This window comes from Borostomias antarcticus (assembly GCF_949987555.1).
Source record: "Borostomias antarcticus genome assembly, chromosome: 20".
Lineage (NCBI taxonomy): Eukaryota > Metazoa > Chordata > Actinopteri > Stomiiformes > Stomiidae > Borostomias > Borostomias antarcticus.
Genome location: NC_140253.1, coordinates 6139662 through 6161834, shown reverse-complemented (window position 1 = coordinate 6161834; position 22173 = coordinate 6139662). Strand labels below are relative to the sequence as shown.

The 22173-nt window shown below is 50.1% G+C and overlaps 1 protein-coding gene across 3 annotated transcripts in view; it reads right to left on the bottom strand.

Annotated features, from left to right (window-relative positions):
• Positions 1-21190, bottom strand: part of tmem131l (transmembrane 131 like) — a gene marked incomplete at its 5' end in the record, with an annotated part of 37810 nt that extends 16620 nt beyond the window's left edge. For all 3 annotated transcript variants that reach the window (XM_084454291.1, XM_084454289.1, XM_084454290.1), the window contains 7 exons: positions 1093-1194; positions 1447-1563; positions 2679-2802; positions 5031-5096; positions 17165-17211; positions 20251-20324; positions 21067-21190. In XM_084454291.1, the coding sequence (XP_084310417.1) occupies positions 1093-1194; positions 1447-1563; positions 2679-2802; positions 5031-5096; positions 17165-17211; positions 20251-20324; positions 21067-21190 (654 nt within the window). The remainder of the gene's footprint in view (positions 1-1092; positions 1195-1446; positions 1564-2678; positions 2803-5030; positions 5097-17164; positions 17212-20250; positions 20325-21066) is intronic.
• Positions 21191-22173: the final 983 nt, after the last annotated feature.

Sequence of the window (22173 nt, the reverse complement as noted above, 5' to 3'; positions counted from 1 at the left end):
TTACAGCGGCCCCGGGACCACGGGCGCCACCCGTGACATCCGCACGTGCTAAGTAACGGCAAATCTCCTCATAAAAGTGTCCGTCAACAGGTAGAACCGGCGATGTGAGATGTTTGTGTGTGTGTGTGTGTGTGTGTGTGGGGGGTGTCAAAGACGACGCATTTTGACCTTTGACTACGATGCATAAAACAAAATCCTTCTTGCGGCCTCCAGCGCTGGAACCAAACATGAGCCGTCAGGCTGTGTGACTAGGATAGCAGACCGAGCTCTTGAGTTAAGGGTCTAATCTGTCCAACAGGCCTCGCCGCCTCCTCTCCACTGTTCTGTCAGAGGTGGAGGACGGTGTTAAGCGGCGCACGCTGAAATAATGCCAACCCCCCCCCCCCCCCCCCCTTCCGGAGAGGGGAAAGGGGTGCGCTCTGGGGAAAGGAGTCTTGCGGATCTGTGAGAAGTGTCGCTTGCTCTCGGCTGCGGCTGACATTTTGCAAATGTCGCCCCACTTCCTGTTGCGTTGGCCAGCCTTCCTCTGAGCCAGCCTTCCTCGCACACGCTTTCACTACCGCACTTGTTTGTTTTTGAATGTGGGTGCGAGTGTGTGTGTGTGCGCGCATCTGTGTGTCTTTGCATATCCCTAGAGACGTACGCAAGTGCTGCCAGTGTGTCAGGAATGTAAAAGTGAATTTGGTGAGAATGTCACACAAGTCAACAAGTGTGTGTATAGTGGGATTAATTGTAAGTGTGTGTATATAGACTGCAGTTCTATATATGTGACTGTGTGCAAGTGTGAATGCATGTGTGTGGTGTGTATTATGCTGTGTATATGTGTGTGTGTGTGTGTTTATGTGTTGTGCTATCTCACTATCATGGCTGGCAGTGGAGGGGGAGGTCAACTGATCCTTGCCATCAGATGTCACTGCATGGTCTCACAACAGAGACACACACACACACACACACACACACACACACACACACACACACACACACACACACACACACACACACACACACACACACACACACACACACACACACACACACACACACAAACACACACACACACACACACACACACACACACGCAAACAAACCTACCTGAGTTTGGGTCAGCTTAATGCTCTGGATGTGAGGAAATAAAAGCCGGCTGTCCTTCCTCTGGGCCTTTAAGGAGCCCTGGCGGACGCCCACACCAAATACCTGAGACAGGGACAACACCATTTAAAGGGATACTCGTACTCGGAAAAACACGCAGAGCATTTAAAAGCTGGCTGTCTTTAAAGCTACTGAGCAAACGCTGTCCTGGGTGTTTACATTTAAGCCAGGGGTTACAGCGCATATCGAGCTGTGGTGGACCATCTTAACACAACACGACTGGTTCTTTATCCTAGAGTTACGTAACGGCCCTGACGTGTGGGTCATGTGACTGACCCGGTGTGACGCGTGACTGACCTGGTATGACAGCACGCCATGGGCTGACGTGTTTATAAATAAAGAGTTTTCTACGTCGCCCTCCTCCGTGGGGAGAAAGACCAGTTTAAACGAGGCCTTCCCTCGGGGCGGGATCACCTGGAGCAGGGGGAGACGCAGGGTCAAAGGTTAGGCTTCCCCAGTTCCACCAATCAGACGAGATCCCAATCGGATGTCCGACACGTCAGATGTGAGGGGAAAAAAAACTTTAGAATGTAGGGGTTCAATTCAGTTCAGAATAGAAAAGAACAGAGCGTTTATTTGCCATGAGTAACACGTACAGGTACAAGAACATTGGAATTCTTGTTATAGCTTGTCCTTACAGTACCTTATCAGTGCAAATCAGTTCTTCATTCCAGTCCTAAGTACTCAGCTAGACATTTAAAGGTTCCCGTTTTAAAGGTGTAGTACTGGCTGGTGTGAGGCACCAGTGATATCACTGATTACCACTGATTATCATAACACACATGCACACATAAGCCAACATACATTAAGATGAGAGGAATCGTGCACAGACATGCATTCATTTAGACCATACGGCACACACACACATGCACACAGACACACACACACATATACCTACAAACACAGATGTGGTGTAATGTAATGTAGATATTGTATTGTATTGTGTGATATGTATTGCGTGAAGTATTTTAATTCTTGTTTATGTGCCATCCTTTATATTTTTTATTTTCGTAATGATGATGTCATGACTATTTTAGAGTAGAAAAGTCTAACCAGGGACAGGGATTGCAAATTAGCCTTGGCTAGAAATCCTTTATGCATCTGTTTCAAGTTTCTAACCTGCTACAATGTTGTTTGCATCGTCCCTGACAAATAAACTAAAACATGTTTTTTTTTTTTTTTTTTAAATCATCATATGAGGTATTTAGAGAGGAAGAGGCAGGTATTGTTGTGTCTGGTTTCCTTTTAAGACAGAGAGCAGAAATGCTGTGGGTTTCAATTGTGGTGTGAAAGACGTACGGGTGACCCAAGGGACTGACATGAGAAGGAGAAAGGAGGGGGGAGAGAGAGAGAGAGAGAGAGAGAGAGAGAGAGAGAGAAAGATAAGAAAAGAGCAAAAGACTGCTGACCGACACTAGCAAGGTGGGGGGGGGGGTTTGAAGGTTGACCGGGCGAGAATTGGGGGGGGGGTGGGTGGTTGTAATCGAGTTAGAGAGAAGGCGCACACACACACACACGCACACACTTACCCTTCTGTGGAAGGAAGGCATGTGAAAATGTCTGCTGGATGTAAACATTGCCAGCAGCGTGACTGGGAGTTCCTGACTAGGGTTGTGTATGTATATGGTTTCAGCTCTTGGCAGCCCCAGTGGCCTACAGAGACAGGACACACGCACAGAGACACATTCAGCATGAGCACCTAGCATTCCTCCCCCAACATAGCGCACATACAGTATTCCTGGAGTTGCTAAAGTAGGCAGCTGCTCGCTAAGAATTAAACCTCAGTAAGATGACACTAACCAACCATAGTAATTGTACAGGTTGAAAAGTTACATATTTTAGATGATGTTGGGCGGAACAGACAAGCAATGCCTATGAACACTGGGGGATAAATAAAAACTTGAATCAAGATAACATGAAAGATAGTCATCATCCGACATGGCGAAGTATTTTGTTTGAGCACACTAGCACTTCTTTTTCACCTACAGAAACAAGTTGGGACAGGGATACAAAATCATTCCCATCTGACAGTAACCTGGCTTTTCATCAGAGCCAGACAAACACACAGGCCTACGTCCCATGATCCACAAAAGACTAAAGGGAGACAAGTCGGCCATTGAAAGGCGCGAGCTGACCTTTAGCGCTGCGCTTAGCGCCTTAGCGTCGTGAGTGTAGCCTTTCTTTCTGAACCCTTTGCGGTATCAAAAAGGGCCTGAGATGAAAGTTGGGGGTCGAGGCCTACAAAATGTCACTCTCCACACGAGATCCCTCACCGATAACTACATCAAAACCAGCAGGTCAAAGAGGAGAGCGTGGAACACGGCAGGTGCCGGTTCCTTCAAATGAGCGACGTTAACGACCCTAGTGATGTAATAACCACAAGAATGGAACTCATATGGCCAATGTGTAACCCCTATTTCCTGCTTTTCCTGCAATAGCCATAAACTGTGACACGCGTTGTGGGTATGACTTAGAAATATTTAGCGTACGACCCTAACCAAGGTGGCAGCAGTGAGCGGAGCGCTCCGTTTCAATAAACTTGAAAATTGTCACAGTCACTCCATCAGCTGTTCTGTTTCAACATTATGTTTTTTTTGTACCGGTGTTGGGGACAAGTTTTCTACAGGGCATTTTGGGCTGGGGGCGGGGGGATGTGTGTCTGTTGACAGTTGGGAGGAGAGGGGGGGTCCAGGGAGGCACGTGGACTGGACTGTGAGCCTGCAGGCCAGCAAACCCTGATGTCATTAAACAGCCAGAGTCAATAGGAGTGTGTTTGTGCATGCCTGCCCCCGGCCTGCTCAGGACAGCCCCACCGGGTCCAGATAGCGTTGCAAAACAACACCCTGGTCAGGTGTGTGACTGCTGCCGTGCTCTGAGGGCATTGTGGTTTTGGGCGCTGCGAGTGTCGGCGCCAGCCGCTAAACCAGGGCGTGGGACTCGACGCTGTAATCGTGAATGCTGTTTTTAGTGATAAGCTTCGGGAGACCACACTAAAGGATCCTATTGTTGTTTTTTTTGTCGGGTACTGTATATCCACAAACGCACTGTGCATCTTGTATGAGGGAAAAAAATTATCATTAAAAAAGTATTTATTTATTATAATTATTTCAAATGTCATTTAAGAATACTTGTCTTGACATAATATGCAAACAAGATGCAATGGTCATTGCACTTCAAAAACAATAATAATTGTAAAACTTTCACTTGTTCTGTAAAACAAACTGCGTGTGGAGTCAAAATGTGAACGGGTCTCAGAGTCCACAAACAATGTCACGCAAACACGAGCGGCCTCCATGTTTCCCCTCCCGATAGCGGCCCTGGGAGCGGGCCGTCCAAGCACAACAAAGCGCCTGCTATTCTGGTCGCTGGCGAAGCCGGGAGGCTAAACGAAGGAGTTCTTAACCTTTGGGCTGAGGGCAGGCCCTCCCCCAGCCAGCCCCACTCTGCTGGGAAAAACAGAGAGAGACTGAGAGAGACTGCCATATTTGGTCATCTCTCGTCTGTCCCCCTGATTCCCAGTGATGAGGAGTGTTTTAGGGGTCTTCCGCTCTACACGAAGAAGCCCCCCCCCCCGGTGCTGTTCGCCGTCCGCGGGGCGACGAGTCACTGTCTAGCGAGGTGTTTCTGAGGGGCTCTGGGTGACGCTAACCAGAGTCGGGGTGAAACGGAGGTTGTGGGCTATATACTGTGCTTCTGCCTCAGACCGTGTTTTTCCACATCACTCTTCCGAGGTGGACGCCCGGCGCTGCCGGGTCCGTTTAGGCCCCGTGAGGCGGCAGGCTGGGGCGGGGCTCAGAGTGAGAGCACATCGCCTGGTGTTCATGAGACCTGGACCTGGGGGGGGGGGTGAACCAGGAAGTGAGAGAGAGAGAGGTACTTACTGCGTCCCGAACTCCAGAGCTGGGGGCTGGAAGCGCAGCGGCCTTCCGTTCTCCCATGGAGAGGAGCTGAGAGAGAGAGAGAGAGAGGGAGAGAGAGGGAGAGGGAGAGGGAGAGAGAGAGAGAGAGATGACATATAAACGTCTGGGCCCCGAGGACATCGGCTAGATGGGTTACAAAGGGTCTTTGATACGGAGCGGTGAGCCGAGAGATTAAGTGTTTTGGCGTCGTCGGAACGTTAAAGAACGCGCCCCTCTCGTCCGCGGCTAAACCTCCCGCTGCTCGGCCGCGACGAGGCGCCTCGGGCGACCGTAGCAAAATGCCGACTTTCCTGCTCGACGACGCGGACGGCGGCGATGTCGGCGCGTTCGAGCGCTCGCTCGTGAAAGACAAAAAAACAAAAGAAGGAAGGAGAAAATGGAGTTCTCAAAAAGATAAGGGAGAGTGACAGTGTCAGAGATGATGAATTATGGAGATTAAATGGACGCCATCGTTCCCCGGGCCCATTTCACACCCTGTTGGCACGGGATCTCCAGCTGAAACGAGGAGAAGAAGAAGAACAATGGCCGTGCTTCATTAAGAGCGTCCTCTCAGATGTCTCGTGTTCGGATGAAAACGTGCTCTCCACACCCTTTCTGAAACCCATTACAGGAGTATTCAATTTCCAAACAAGAGGTTACAAAGTCTATTGTCGAGCCGGTCTTTGGGCCGAGCTTTCGGCGAGGCTATTCAGTTTCAGATGGAGGAGCAGTCATTTGGCCGGCAGCGTCCTGTTGCGGACAGGGCATCCTTTTGTATTGTGTTCACTGTCCTCAAAACACACACTCAAGACAAAACAACATCCAACACAATGGTTTGGGCACTAAAAACTCATATAGAGGTGGGAGGTGGCCAGGTATAAAATGTTCCTGGTCCATTGAAATACTGGGTACAGAAAACAGGTTGCTTGTTTTGCACCCTGCACTGCACGCAAGCCCTCCGAAAGAAAAACAGCCAATCACACGCTACACCGTTTCAACAGGATGCTGTGGGATCTCGAGCGTCTCACTCGGAGAGAGACGCTGTCAGAGATGTGAAACTAATGGGCGTCTCACTCGGTTGCAGTTCTTAAATAAGTTATGACGCTAAATGAAACAAATAAAACAGCCCAGGTTCTACCCTAGCGTGAGAAAAGGGGGCGGCTTACGGAATGGAAAGACCGTGTTCCGACGTTGGAGACCATGAGAGACACGATGTGAGACGGATCAGTGTAATTACTGAGAAAGACGGTCAGCCAGATGCTCTCAACAACCCCCCACCCCCGCCCGCCACACAGAAACATCCACGCACACACACACACACATTAAAGTGCAATCTACAGTAGCAAAACAACACCACACAGAAACATCCACACGCACCCACACACACACACACACACACAATCTGCAATACAGTAGCAAAACAAATAACACCACACAGAAACATGCACGCACACACACATTAATGTTGCAATCTACAGTAGCAAAACAAATAACACCACACACACACACTCTCCTGTGTGTCTGATGGCTGGTGTGAGGAGCGAGGTCATCGCTGGCCCTCGGCTGCTGCTATGGTTGGTCATGGTGGCCGAGTGCGACGTCCTGTCCTAATGAGCCCTCTGAAGGGGGCCGCACTGCATGGAGGTGGCAGCTGCACGGAGGTGTGTGTGTGTGTGTGTGTGTGTGTGGGAATGTGATCTGATCCTGTCGACAGACGGCTCACACAGCTGTTGGCCAGGTTGATGATGGCAGAGGTCAGAGAAAAGCCAGCGATTCTCTCCTCAGGACTCTGAAACCAAGACCCAGCAATCGGGAGCTCAAAGTTCATTGGTCAATCTGTGAAATCTGCTGACACCAATCGTCGTCCTGCAGACGCGGGGGGAAACGGCCCTTAAACCAAGTCAGAACGAAAGCAGACTTCGCAATGACAGGCTTGTGGGATATTCCTTGTGGGGGGGAAACGCAATTACAACACCCGGCATGTGTAGCGGTTGCAAGGAAGGTTTCCAAACCCTCGGATAGGGCGGTTCAGACAGTACAGGACGCGCTGTTGCGCCCACCGCCTTCCTGGAGGGCGGTGATGCACCGCGCGTCCTATCCAGGTGTCTCGCGCGCTGGACCTGGAACACCGGTTGTCTATCATCACTTCCTGTTTCTGTTCTCATCGCTGTCCTCCAGGAAGTCGACTTTAGATACCTTCAACAGACACTCTCTCTCTCTCGTTGCTGAAGTCAGATCGAGGCCTGCCACCACACCGCCCTTGGGCCAAAACGAAGTGACGAAAGTCTGAATTTAGTCCGACGTTCGAAGGACGCTTTGGCTTCGAGCGGTTGTGCGCGGGGCGTGAACTGTGTGCCTGGCAGCTTCCCTCCCGCGGTCATTAGCAGAGGGGTAAAACAGCCGCGCGGCTATATACCCCCCTCTAACCCCCACCCCCCGGGCACGATTTTTCACATTATACAAACGTCTCCTCACAGCCAGTCGCCGCCGCCAGCCAACTGTCCAAGCTACTTTTGGCATCCTGGGCCAGCTAGCGGACGAGCAGCGGTGTAAACAGAGAACAGAGGGGGGAGAGGGATATGGAGGTGTGTGGGGGGGGGGGTGGGTAGGAAGGAAGAGGGTTCACACTCTGGCCACGGGGCTGGGCACAGGGGCGGGGCGGGGGTCGGGAGTTAGGGGAGGCTATTAGCGAGGAATGGCATCGGGGCTGTGTGTTGACCGCGCGATTACGCCGGCCCATTAGGGGCGGGGGAAACCTCCTCTCTCCCCCCCGCCGGCTCCCGTGCCGTCGCGCTGACGCTGGAAAGAAAAAAAAACGAGCGGTACGCAAAAGCGCGGCGCCGGGGCTATCCGCCCTCGATCTGGGAAATAAACCGGAACGAAGCCTGCCTCTGAGCAGAACGGGCGTTTTTTGTGCTTGCGCTTGCAGACACATTCCGAGACACATTGGTAGATAGGTACCCCGGTGACTCACAGCCTGTCAGCGTATTAATAAAGAGCGTAGCCTAGGGCCTTCATTTAGCCAGCGCTGGTCCTGAGAGAGACTGAGGTAATATGATGATTAAACCTTAGTTCTTAATAACTCTCTCTCTCCAGACCAGCCACAGCTAGTCCTAGTCTGCACCAAGCAAGCCAAGGGCTGCAGCAAAGTGAAATATCACCAGGGGCCTCGGCTGAAGTCTTATCTGTGGTTCTTATCTGTGGGCAAGACAAGACTTTGCATTCGGTGGTTTCACATTGTTTTCCTGGGCAGAGACGAGATACACTGGCACGTCCTCGAGGACTTATGAGAGAAGAGTTTTTGTTTTACCGACGATAAATAAAAAAAAGCTGCCTCCAAGATATCTCTGCAGAGGCCGCCGTCGGTCAGATAAGAAAGAGGAAACGAGGAGAGAGTGGGTTGGGCGCCCTCCCAGCTTCTACAGATACCGTCTCCGTGAGGGGAGTGTCTGACACACTCTCGTTGCTAGAACACGTTCTAGCGTTGCTGGAACACGTTCCCCCCATAGGTGAAAACATTTGCATTTGTGCTGCGGGGGGGGGGGGGGGGGGGGGGGCACAATGAACACAGTGCGTCTTTCGTTTTCATACGAGCTACATTTTCACGAGAAAAGGTTCGAGGGAGGTTCGCCAGACAGATTTAACAGCTCGCTACCGCCGAAGTGATGGAGGGGTCTGCCAGAAAGAGACGTATTTACACGACTGCAAATTGAATTCTCATTGGATACTGAGCTGCATTGTGCATTCACATCTCTACCGCACGCCACGTCTCCGCCACTCAAATGTCACAGAATCACCGAACGGAGTCGAGAGAGAGATAAAAGGAGAAAGGAAGAGAGAGAGAATGAGGAGGAGAGAGAGAGATAAAAGGAGAAAGGAAGAGAGAGAGAGAATGAGGAAGTGAGAGTGAGAGAGATAGGGAGAGAGGAAAAGAGAGAGGAAGAGATAGAGCGAGCTTCACACACTAGGCTACACAAGCACACAAAGGGCTGAGCAGGAGATCAAAGAATCAGAACATATCAAGATCACCTCTACTTCCCCTCCAGACAGAAGCAAGTCGGAGGTGATTTGAATTTTGAGCGCCCCCTCCTTCCTGATGCTGTGATCTGTGTGTGAACCACAGGGGGTCTTATAACAGGCGAGCTGGCAGTGATAAACCTCATATGCTGTGCCCTCCTCAAGGTCCGAATAGGGCCAATGCTGTTGACGGTGGCATGGTTTTATTCAAGCCTTTGACAGCCCTTGTTTCGTCCATCAAAAGTCATGAAATTGACGTGTTAGAGTAACACTACATCACAGTCATTTAGCAGACCTAAGCGACTTACAGCTTGACTTACTTGTAAGGGCATCTCCATTGACCTTTCTAAGCAAGCGACCCCAAGCGTAATCTAGCGCCAACGTCAAAGCGCGAGGGCAGCTACTACAAATACTGGAACGAAACTCAGGCCCGGTTTTGACAGCGGGGGAACAAACACACTGAAGCAGAGACGAGTTGCCGAACCCGACCGCGGTAACCGTCCACAAACCTCCAGGCATTATCAGGCTGACACGGATGGCTGCAAGAAGCCATTTTCGGGGAAGGGTTCCCTCGAGCGACCGCTCCCTCCCCAAGCCCGCTCTGAGACGGGCGAGCTACGGAGTGACGACGAGGTGTGAATACAGAGACGGGGAGCGAGGCGGGGAGATAGTGCTCGGAGGCCGGCGGCCGCGACGGTTTTACTTAATTGCGCAGCGAGTCTTGTACCCAGCTCCCCTCGCCCGGGCGAGCTCAGTGATTGGGTGTCTGGTTTCAAAGCTCCAACGACCAGCCTGTAGAGGGGAAGATAGCTCTGGCGTTAGCACGGTCTGCGCTAGCTAATTAGCCCAGCGGCGAGTCCCAGGGAGGGGGGCGCACGGAGAGAAAGACAGAGAGAAGAGGGAGAGAAAGAGAGAAGAGAAAGATAAGAGGAGAGAAAGATGGCAGGAGAGAAAGGGAAATATATCCAGGGGTAAACAAAGAAGCTAGCCTAAGTACACATTATAATATGAAAGCCTCGGCCCAGCGCACTTAATTATTAGCCTCCTGGCTCCCTCTGTTCTTGCTGATTGAGCGCGTGTTGTGGCGAGATAAAGGGTTTTCGGGGGCTCTAGACGACGACGTGACGCTGGGGGAACAGAAGGCCAGAAAGTGCTTATTACATCCAGGAGGGCCAGACTGTTCGCGTCTCCTAGTTCTTTGTTGTAAGATCGTTACAATAAGTCGACATGGGTCTAATGGATGAAACGGAACGAAGCGTAAGGGCCAAACGGGAAGTGAATAACAATAATTGACGGACGCTGACAAACAATCAATCGGTGAACACATTTAACACGGCAACGCTGCTACTACACCTGGGGACCTGCAGCCTAATCCAGAGGAAACTGCTTTGTGACACAAATACTAACGCAAACACGAACGTGACCGCAAATGAGATATCCGCCGTAATAACCACTTCTTCGTTTAAGCCCTGCGCCTCTGCCCGCCGGGATTAAGTAAACACTGGGAGCGCTGTTGTTGGTGATCATGGTGGTTCAAGTCTATTTGCAGAGGGCTGAACAGCATTACGTGACTTGGCCGGCGACAAGGAAGCTGGAGAGGAGAAAGGGGAGGGAGGGGAGAGGATGGAGGGAGAGAGAGGGAGGGAGAGAGGGTGGATGGAGGGAGAGGATGGAGGTAGAGAGATGGAGGGGATGGAGGGAGGGAGGGAGAGAGGAAGGGAGGGAGAGAGAGAGGGTGGATGGAGGGAGAGGATGGAGGTAGAGAGAGGGAGGGGATGTAGGGAGAGGGAGGGAGGGAGGGAGGGAGGGAGAGAGAGAGGGTGGATGGAGGGAGAGGATGGAGGTAGAGAGAGGGAGGGGATGTAGGGAGAGGGAAGGAGGGAGGGAGAGAGAGAGGGTGGATGGAGAGAGAGGGAGTGAGGGAGAGAGAGAGGGGGGATGGAGGGACTGAGAGGGAGGGGATGGAGGGAGAGAGAGGGAGAGGATGGAGGGAGAGAGATGAGAGAGGGAGGGGAGAGAGGGAGAGAGAGGAGAAAGGGAGGGGACGGAGGGAGAGAGCAGGGGAGTGGGTGGAGGACAGGCAGGAGGTGTGAAAATTAGCACCTCCCCCTCATCTGTCAGCTTCGCACTGGGCCATCTCTGTCGGAGAGGAGAGAACAGAGGAGGAGGAGAAAGAATAAGTGAAGGAGCGTGAGAGAGAGAGGAAAGATATGGAGCTACGGAGCGAGAGAAGAAATAGGAGGGAAGAGAAAATGGAGAACATAAAGGCAGAAAACGTCACGCCCGCCCTCGCATAAGAAAGGCTTAACACCTCCTACACAGCCTTAGAAAGGTTCAAACATGGCTCTTTATCCATCTTTCATAAGAGACGAGGAGGAAGAGAGAGAGAGAGAGAGCAGGGAACATTTAGGCTGATGTTTTTTAGGCCACTATGAAAAAGCTGTGCTGGGTCTCTTGGAACCTGAGGTAACTCGTCATTCAATATTAATCATATCTTATTCGCTGGCTGTCAGCAGCGCATCTCGGCGACGCGTCGTTGACCGAGGAGACCGTTCGTTTTGGTTACGCGGTGCCCCCCCCCACCATCACCCTCCCCCTTAGTCAGAAACCAGCTTGGACTCGGGGATGTTAGCGTTCCTTTTTGTTTGCAGGTTGGTTTAGCATGGCTCAGTCAGGCCACAAACCAGTCAGCCAACCACAGAATGACCTCACTCTTCATCCGGGCGAAGACGAGGGAGTTTGCTTCGCTCGATCAGTGCTAAGTGCCTGTGTGTGTGTATCTGTGTGTGTGTGTGTGTGTGTGTGTGCGTGTGTGTATGCCAGAGTCTGACTCAGCAGCTATATGCGGAGACTTCACACACGGCTGTGCCCTCTCCGCTGTGGCGGGCGGGGCAATAAAAAAGAAAAAAAGACTGCAGCGAGAGGGGGATGGGCGTTCACCTGCCCCGAGGCCGGCTGACTGACGCCTGGTCATACGGAGCGCGGCGTCCAGGCGCCGTCATCCGCCCTATTTAGAGGCAGCTCATTCAGACGGGATTTAACGTCCATCTTGTGACGTAATGTTCAAAGATCGCACTCAAGGTCCATGTTCATAGTTCGAAAGGAGAGATGATAACGTGCGTTCATATCGCTGAGGTCTTAATACCGTTCCGCATAGGTTTATGCCTGCAGTTTGCCATAAAAATAAAAATAAAACTTGATCGGGCTAGTTGGTAGTAGTAGTAGTAGGCTACTTGATCCCCGGGAGGGGGGGGGGGGTGAGGGTGCAACTTTTGGAGCAACTGTGAAGAAGAAAGAGGGACAATCTGGTCATCAACACGCAACATATCCTGGTCATTTGTGCAATGTTCTTCGTGAACACGTGAACAAGTTTAGCCAACAGCTAAAAAAGCCAATAGAGAAACGCCTCGGCGAGTCAGTCTTTGCACAAACATGCCATGTAAGGTAAGAATAATCATGTTGAGAAACCAGAATCCAGCAACATCCCCAAGCTTCCTCATTGTTAAATCACTTCCCCTGAAACGGTTCCTTTCTGGTAAAGTCAAACATGTTAAATATTATAAAAATGTGCCCTTGAACCCTCTTTCCCACCAGATGATTCATTTAAGCCTCCACAGACTTCAAATGAACCGAGCAGAAACCCCATTCAGAACATCTTGCAACCATTCCAGAAGCACTGCGCTCCAGACTCCAATGTTGGCCGCTCTTCCTCTGTGAGAATGTGTGACACGCCATCTGCTATCTCAGCACTGGACGGACCAATGAACCGTGCCTGAATACAGAAGAGAGACTCTACTGTACGTTCACATACTCGTCAGTGACCCTAGCAGCCCGAGGACCGACAATGTCTCCATTACGTAACATTTGCTTTCTCTCTCTGACCCCGCTCGCGGCCGCCAGTTAATTCCTACCTTGTCAGATAGCGTTACGCCTTGCGCTGCTCGCCGAGGTGGAAGGGGGGCCGTGTGTTGAGTTTGCGGACGCGTGAGTGTGTGTGTTTGTAAGGGGAAGGGGTCAAAGGTGAAAGGTCAACGAGCACCCCCCCCCCCCCCCCCCTGCACCCTCTTCACTCCTAGTCTGAGGAAACCGCCGTGACGTGGGCCATCTGGAGCTTGACTCGCGACGGTGGTTGACAAGACGATGAGACGTGATTCTGAAAAGGATGTTGGGACGGATCAAACTCACGTTATTGTTGTGTGGTGACGGTGGGCTACTGAACGGAAGAACTCAAATGACACCCCCCCCCAACCCTCTTCCCCACTTCGCTTCATTCAGGTCCACACTGGCAATTCATCTGTAATGGCTTAGTGCTGGCTAAGTAAGAACTATCATCATTCCACAGTGCTGAGCGTTGAATGCGATAATGATTTGTAAAAGAGGCCGAAGGTTTGTTGAGTGACCCTGGCGTGTTGTGTGACGCCGGGTTCGCAACATGTTGGCTGAATGGGGAGGCATATGCAAACTCAGCATTTTCCTACGTGGTTATAACAACGGTCGAATGTTGCCCGGCACACAAGCAAAAACGTGATAACGTCAGTGATCAAACGCATGCATGCATGGTGTTTTAAAACTCTTTGCAGGCGGAGATCGGTGTTTCGTACGAGCCGCGTATCCGTGTTCAACAGAGCGCCGCCACACGGAGCTGATCACGGGACCATCTCTTGAGGTTTCTGTAACCCCAATAACAAGTCGCGCCTCTGCCGTCGTCATCTGACCCGCTTTGGATCTTCAGCCCGATAAGGTAAACATCGGCGGTGGCCTCGTTTTACCCAGCAGACGGCGTGCTCTGGGGGAGAGGTTAGGAGGGCCGGCGCCGGGAGGAAATAGGTCAGCCGCTCTTCGGAACAGAGACGCCGCGTCTCCGGCGTCCCGATAGCGCGCCATGGTTACGTGAACGCTAACGCTATCGCTGGGTCAATCATGTCAGGCCTATTGTGCAGGTTGGTCCTCGGGCCCAGATGAATTCCCAGGCCTGTCCTGACTGGCCCGGGCGCAGATACGAGCCGCGCTGCGCGTCAACAATGTTGCGTCTCTCTTAGGCGGCTGTGTGAGAGACTTAAGAAGAGTCTTACTTTTGAGGTCAAACGAACGGAAAGCTGCTGAAAAACTGCGATGCCTCTCGTCATGGTACCATGCCACTGATGTGACACCTGTGTCTCTATACAGAGAAATGTGTGTGTGTGTGTGTGTGTGTGTGTGTTGCCACACATTAACCACTATGCGTGTCCTCTTGGTGCATTTTCCTATAATGCATACTGTACAGGCAGACACCCACGCACACACACACACACGCAGCAAACTGAACAAACACAGCCAGAAAAACAGAAACACACACACACACACAGCTCAACTGTCTGACGCTGCTCACCGCAGTGCATCTGCTGTAAGAAGATAGCAGGCAGCTTGTCTACGCACCAAGCCTCCAGCTCCGACCGGGGTCTCAAACTGAAAACACTGGCCTTAAAGTGCAAAAGTGAAACTCTGCAGATGTGCAGGTGTCCCATTTAGGCTCCCGTACTCGAATTTAGCACGTAAGATAGTCGTACTTGAGAGAGCGCGTCGTCTCAGACGTTTCTTAGCACTGTTGTCTCGGTACACCAGCCTGATAGCAGACCGTACCTGACCGCCATGTGTAGGCGCTGTCATAAGAAAGACAGGGCCCGTGCCATAATATGGCTTCCAGTGTGGATGATGACTCATTGCGTGTGTGTGTGTTTGTGTGTGCGTGTGTGTGTGTAGACTGGCGCGCGGTGCACCTGATCCGGTAAGGCCCGTCGGCGGAGCCTGCCTTTCCTGGGGGAGGACGATAAGTTTCGCCATGCGCCCGGACAGAGCCGGCTGGGTGAGTCATCGTAGCCAAACCCTCCCCGTCCCGAGACGCCTCCGGCGCTCTAGCGGGAATGAAGGCGGGATGGAGAAGGAAATGCGTGATGCGCTGCGGGGTTGTTGGGGGGGGGGGGCGGTCACTGGCCCAAATCCCGCTCCCTATCTCCAGGCTGCTGTGCTTTCCAAGGCGGGAGGAGAGTGGTGGCGGCCCGGCCAAGAGGCTGATAACCCAGGCACGAGAGGCCCGGCAGCCTGGGTGTCTGGAGGACCCGGGGGTGTGTGTGTGTGTGTGTGGGGGGGGGGGGGCGGGGGTCAACCAACCCTGCCAAGCCCCACTTCCCCTTCACCTCCCTGCGCTTGGAGACACTGTCACACTGGGCGACGGTGGGGGCCGTTGATCGATAACTAACCCGCAGCTAAATCAATGGAGCCCGCGCTAGCATCCAGCTAGCTCATAATAGCTGCTGATTAACCAAACAATGGGAGCCTACCGATGGGCGCATTGCTACTGAAGTGTTGAGGAGTGGCGCGCTAGATGAAGCTATTAAAATGTTAACCTCGAAGTTGCCATATCAGAACCTAGCTATAGGCTGTATTCAGGCCTCAATTTAGTACTGCGCCAAAATGAGTCAGTACTGTTGTACTGTAGTTGAAGTGGCTAGTCAAAGCCAAACAATCCATCCACAATCTAACTTGAGATATAACAGATATGTAGTGTGCAGCTAAAAATGTCCAGAGGAATGGACAACGGTGTGTACAAGCTAGGAACTTGGTACTGGTCTCCAACACTGCAGACAAGCTCATCCATTTTAGGGCTTAGAGGAGAGTGCGAGTGTAGACAGTCACTGTGCTTTAGTGACAGGCTGTGTACACAGGGGGCTGGGCTGTGTATGTGTGCGTGTGTATGTGTGGGTGTGTGTGTGTGAGCGTGGGTGGGTGTTGAGGCTTTCGAAGAAAGCTGACACTGAACAGTAGCAGCAGCAGCTATGACAGCGTCAGATACATATTAGACCGGGGTTTAAAAAGAACCGAGACCGCTAAGACGAGAAGATCACCAGTTCTGACTTGTCAGTTGACGTCTCTGACATTGTTGGGGGAGTTATTTAAATACAAACACAGTTACAGTATACTCAAGGCCTACAGGCATTTAATGAAGCAGAAAAAACAAGAATAGGCATTGTGTATAGTGAGATTAATGTACTGTTGCTTTTGGTGCTAATTTTGTGAATGAACCGATAGGTCTTATGTGAATGGAAAAGATTGCCCAACTTGAGGGGGATACTTTTACATGTCCAGACCAACCACATATCACTCAGTTCTCCAAAGCTGCCTCTCTCTCTCTCTCTCCATCTTCTCCAATGGCTGCCAGGGAAATTTATCTTATCTCAACTACAAGCAGGGTCACTGTCAACACACGTGGGCTTCCGTTCTGTACATTCAGTTCCAACACTGTAATAACAGTTGCTCATGTGGAAATTAATTCTATTTTTTCTCGTATACGTTTTATATGTTTTTCTGGAGACCGGACTTTGTGTATATATTCTAGTGAAACACAAGCCAGGCCAGATAGACCTCCACTCCATTTTCTTACAAGGAGTTCTAAAATTAGTCTGGAATGTAGTACTGTGCCTCTCTCTCTCTCCTCTCTCTCTCTCCCCTCTCTCTCTCTCACTCTCACTCTCTCTCTCTCCCCTCTCTCTCTCTCGCTCTCTTTCCCCGCTCTCCTTCTCCGGTGCACGCCCCCACACTCATACACCGACATAAACAACACTGGTATGGTCGGAGACATTCGAAAGCCTTCTGCGGGGCTCAAATCCCCCATCAGCCATCGGCCTGCGAATACACGACGTGCAAAAAAAAAACTTGACTGATGAGTAGGCCTGAACGCGTACGCCTCGCTCCGCAACACACACCCTTTTCTTGCCTGTCCTCCGCTCGCTTCTCATCTATAACACACACACACACACACACACGCACCACAGTTGACCACGCCTGCAGGACTTCTGGCGGAAGTATTTTTTCCTCAGAAGCAGCTGGCCTACCTGCCCACACCTCATCTGTTTTCCTCACACTCTTTTGTTTCTTTTATCCGTCAGGCAGTGGTCGGTTTCTCGCAAGGCGGCCGGGGGAGCGCGCTTTCTGATCACAGATGGCAATTAGTCGCCTCTTGTCGCCCGCGGTTGTTTGTCATGGCGGGAGATAACGTCAAGAAAAAAGAAAGAACAGAGACGCTTGTGGCTTTCCCCCGCGGGGGACCAGGTGGGACGTCTTACCCGTCTTCCAGCGGGACGCCGTCTCTGTTTCTCTGTTCTTCATCCACCTGTCAAAGAACAAACATGCGGACGTTAAATCTCCATAAACACTTCATCGATTAACACAGATGTTATGTCTTTCTATTGAGATTCTTCTTTTTTACAAAATGATATACATTTATTTTCAAGACCCCCCCCCCACCCCACACACACACATTTTCTCTGGTAGCCAATTCACCCGACCTAGTGTCCAATTATCCCCAGCCTTGCTAATGAGAATCTGTCACGCAACCCCGCTGGTCAGCTACCCGAAAGAGGGAGACTCCCTCAGCGCCTTGACCCCCCTCGGCGCCCGTTGCCGTAACTCCGACACCTGCTGAGGGGTCGCTGTGGCACGACGAGTCCCCAAGCAGAGTTAAACTAACCCCCCTCAGGGAGCGCCTGCCCAATGTGTCCCTCCCTAAGGGGACCTGGCGAGATCATGATTCGAGCCGTTGACGCCAACGCACTAGACCGCTACGCCACTGCGGACCTCACCTTTACTATTGAGATTCGATGTGTGTACAACAACACTCGTCTTGAAGTCTTGAAGCAGCTTAGCCTAAAGCTTGTCATGAGGTTTAGCCTAGGTAAAAGCCACAATTGTCTGTAAAGTAGACGTTTTTTAACCCAAGTGTGTCTCCTGTTTAGGCCTTGAAACGGAATGGAACAGGAAATGGAGCCAGGGTCAGTAATGTAGGCTCAGTAATGTACTTGTGTAGTCTTTCTATTTATCAATTGATCGATAAATATTAGCCCTGGGGTTAGGGCGTCCGACCAGTGACCCAAACATCGCTGGTTCGAGAGCCGTGACAAGTGATTGCCCATCAATCATTGCCTACCGTTGTGCCCTTGAGCAAAGCACTTAAATCCCAACATTAGCTGACAGTTGTAAATTGTTTTAAAAGCATATACACATCAACAATGTGGGGGGGGGGCGTAATCTGGAGCTTCAGTTTTGCTGAAGGAGGAGGATGCATACGGTTAGCATGCTCAAGGAGCATACGGTTTCCATAGGAACTATCTGAGGGCCTTCTGGCTAGAACATGACTTCATGAAACAGTCACATTGGTGGTGGTGGTGGTGGGGGGGGGGGGGGGGTCTGCTTGGGAGTACATTGGCTTTTCTGTGTAGAGGGAGAGTCCATTAGGAGCAGAGGGGTGTGGATATCTGAAAGATGGGGCGAGCAAATGGGAGTTAAGTACAGCAATTACTTGTGCAGGGAGATACCCCCCCCCCCCAACCCCATCCCCCAATGGAGGCTGGCGCTGGCTGACAGGTTGTGAAGATGTGATTGTGCCGTTTCATTTTCCATTTCCTGTTCGCAGGGGTCCTGTTTAATGTCCCCCGGCATGGAACGCTGTGCCTAGAACAACTGTAATATTGCAGAAGGGAGAGACTTTACATTCGCACCCCTCCCAGAAGACTGGCACTCGGCCAAAAACGAAAGCTCTTCAAAATCAACAAAAGAGTCTGCGGCATCCCTATCAACCAGTTTTACATGTTACCACAGACGTGGAGACTTGGGGCCAATGGACTACACAGAAGAACAAATCCATATCTTTACCATGAGTCAACTCAATCGGTTGTTAAAATCCTCCACCCAACAATATCTGCACCAGTCTTGGGAGTATTACCCAATCACTGCCATCGCTGCAAACACCTCACGCACGCACGCGCGTGCACGCACACACACTGTACAACCCTGGTCCAATCAAAGTGTAGAAAAATTCTACCTGATCCTGACAAAACACACCCAGGAATGTCAACAATTCCTGCGTCTGTCCGTCGCTGAAGAACGTGATGCATGCACTTCTTTCAAACCACATGGAAATTTCCATAACTTAAACTGCATAGTTGCCAACCAATAGGTTGCAATAGCCTGCAATACTAACTAGTGTCACTTACTGTATTTACTTTTGCATTGTACACACTAGTGATACATACTACACCTTTGAATGCATGCATACTAACAGGCCTATAACACTACAACTTCCAAAACTGCAACTTTTCTGTTTTAAATTTTTAAAATGCTATTTTTTTTTAAATACATTTATGCTTCAATGTTTTAGGTAGACTTCTTGGGACCCAAATGTGCAGATTGGGTTTGCTAAAATAGTGTATGCCATTTACAATATGTAGAGGGCAATATGACTGTAGACACACTGTAAATATATATTGCCACTCCTCCTGGTAACAGGAGTCAGCTGATGACTTCACCGACAGATAATGAAGATAAACAGTATGCTGTTGCTGTACATAGCGTCTTGTGTTCTCGGGTTACATAACTCAGCTGCAGTAGCCTATACAGCCCTTCCTCCCAAAAATGCAAAGGACTCTGCAGCACTGACAAAGCACTGCTTTAAATTCACAGAATCTAGGAACTTTTGGGCTATGGCACACTATCGAAGTGTGCCGGTGGGGTGAGACAATAATATGCAAAATGCAATTGTATTTACATGGATATGCAAATAAAATATCCATGCAAATACAATTGCATGAAATATCCTCCCAGGGCTGGTTTGAACAGAATGTGCATACTAACTGTAGCAACATCTTACGCGGTTGTTCACAGTATACATCCTGTATAGTATACATCCTGTATAGCCTACATCCCAACTTCTGAAGTTAGAATGCAGCCTATAGGCTGCTGTTCAGACTGTTGAATGGACATCATGTACGGGACATCGAACAACGGGCCACATGGCATCTATCTAGCAGGTGGCTCGTGGTGTGGCCCTTGGCAGATCCTTCCCGCCTCGGTTTTGAACAGCTCGGTGCACGGGTAATACATCCACACGTTACGGGCAAAATGCAATCTATGTGCTAGATTTGCACAACACAATGCGAAATGTCCATTTCGTTGCGTTCACGATATAGCTGTCTGATATGGGTTCACGGGCACGTGGGAAACTGGAGCCAAAACCATAAACAATAGGGCGACCCGAAACATGCACGCGTGGTGCCTGATGTGGTTTTCTGCTGATCGGAAAAGGATGGATGGAGATAAGACGAGTGACATTTCAGACAAGTCCCAAACCCGATGTGTTTTTCTTTGTTTAGCCTACCTGAGCTGGGACTAACGGATCAGCATCTTCTGCCTGCCAGACTTCGACCACGCTGGTGGACATTTGGCTCAGAGCTTGGTGGGGAGGAAGAGAAGGAGGGCGGTGTAAACATGTGAAAGAGTAGAGAAAGCACAGTCAAAAACATCACATTTGCTTGCTGTCATTGATACCGATAGCCCCAATCGTTCTGCCCTTTGATTACATCGGTTTTGTAAAACTGATGTATTGCGCAAACGAGTGTTTTTCAACGCTCGGCAACGTAAACTTGGAGAAAGGCTGACAAAGACGTGCATTGGACTAAATGGGGAGCTGGAGCCAGAATAGCTTACCAAGATCGAAACACATCCTCACAATGTACACAGAGGAATCCTAACCGATTGCCAGACAGTAACTGTACATCTAAAGCCCTTTAAAATGTGTGTTCCTCTTTCAAATAAAGACAAGTGTAAAACGTTACGCATTTGGAGAAGTTGCTTTTGTAACGCGACACTTCTCTGAAATATGGCTTTGGTTTATGAACAGGAAACTGAACTGTAGGAAAAAGGGCTCGATGTAGGGCGACACACAAAAAAGCTCTCGGACAGTGTAGGAATGTACATTAACACCAACATCCAAAGAAAATAACTAACATTTATGATAAATCGTCTCTCCACAATGCACTGGCACCATGATACAGTAGCATAGCGGTATTCGCATAGCCACATAGCGACTTGTCCACTGTCAACTCGCGGTAAATGTACTGGCAGTTCTACCCGACATTTTTCGCAAATGAGTGGCGAAATAACGTTATTAGATGAAAAATGCACTTCTCCAGACCTTGCATCTGAGCCCCTCCGTGCTGAACGCAGGGCAAAAGTAGCTGTAGGATTCCGAGTAGTATATTAATCCAGGTTTTCCTGTGACAGTGGCTGCCTTGCTGGAAGTCCCGTAGCCCCGCCATGCTGCCCTGTTCAGCTAGCAGCCTGGCTGTCTTGTGTTGGTTAGCTGAGGCTTTCTCTTTCTCTTGCAAAGCAGCCGAGCCCTCCCTCTCTCTCCCTCCCCGTTCCTCGCCCTCTTCCTCGCTGTAGTGTGTGTGCGTGTGTGTGGAGAGTATGCGCCGACTACAGCCTGCAGTTACATTCGTCTGCCTGCGTTTGTGTTGGCCTTGACACAATGAAAATGACATTCACGTGAAGAAACCGCTGAAGATGATTAAACCCACGGGGATCCATCCCGCCTGGACCAGCCTCAACAGACATGCAGAGGGGATCATGTATTCTGTCTGTACCTCGGGGGCTCCCGGCCCACCTGTGAAACAAACACGGTCATGACGAGCAAATTCATGCTTTATGTTTAAATGCGAGCTTGATTATGTTTTTAGTCAGAATGATCAACGTTTATGTCAACCGAAGGCTTGTAGTGCCATTTGCATCCACTAAAGTGTTAACAGTCTGTTTCTGATGTAGGCCTAAACAGTATCATGCCAACCAAATAATATTGTTATAACCCTTTGATGTCACTGCAAACAAAAATCAGTCATATAATGTTAGTTCTAGAATAGACCATGTATTTAACTTCAAAACATCAACTTTAACGGCAAGCAAATAAGGCAGGGCAGCACTGGACCAACCAGCTGTCCAGCAAATCTATGGTAGCTATCATAGTGCAGGTATGTTACTATATGGATGCAAAATGCAGTACCTATGCATGAATTTTTTATTTTTTTTTACAGAATATAATTTCTACATTGCACTGTACTTTGTTTCTTTTTGTATTTTGTATATTTTGCACTATTTTTTGTACTGTTTTGCACTGTCCTGTCCTGCACCAGGTCCTATGTCATCTACAAAAGTGTGTGCCTAAACCCTAGTTAAATTCCTAGTATGTGTGAACCATATACATGACCAATAAACAGATCTTGAATCTTGAATTAATAATTTATAT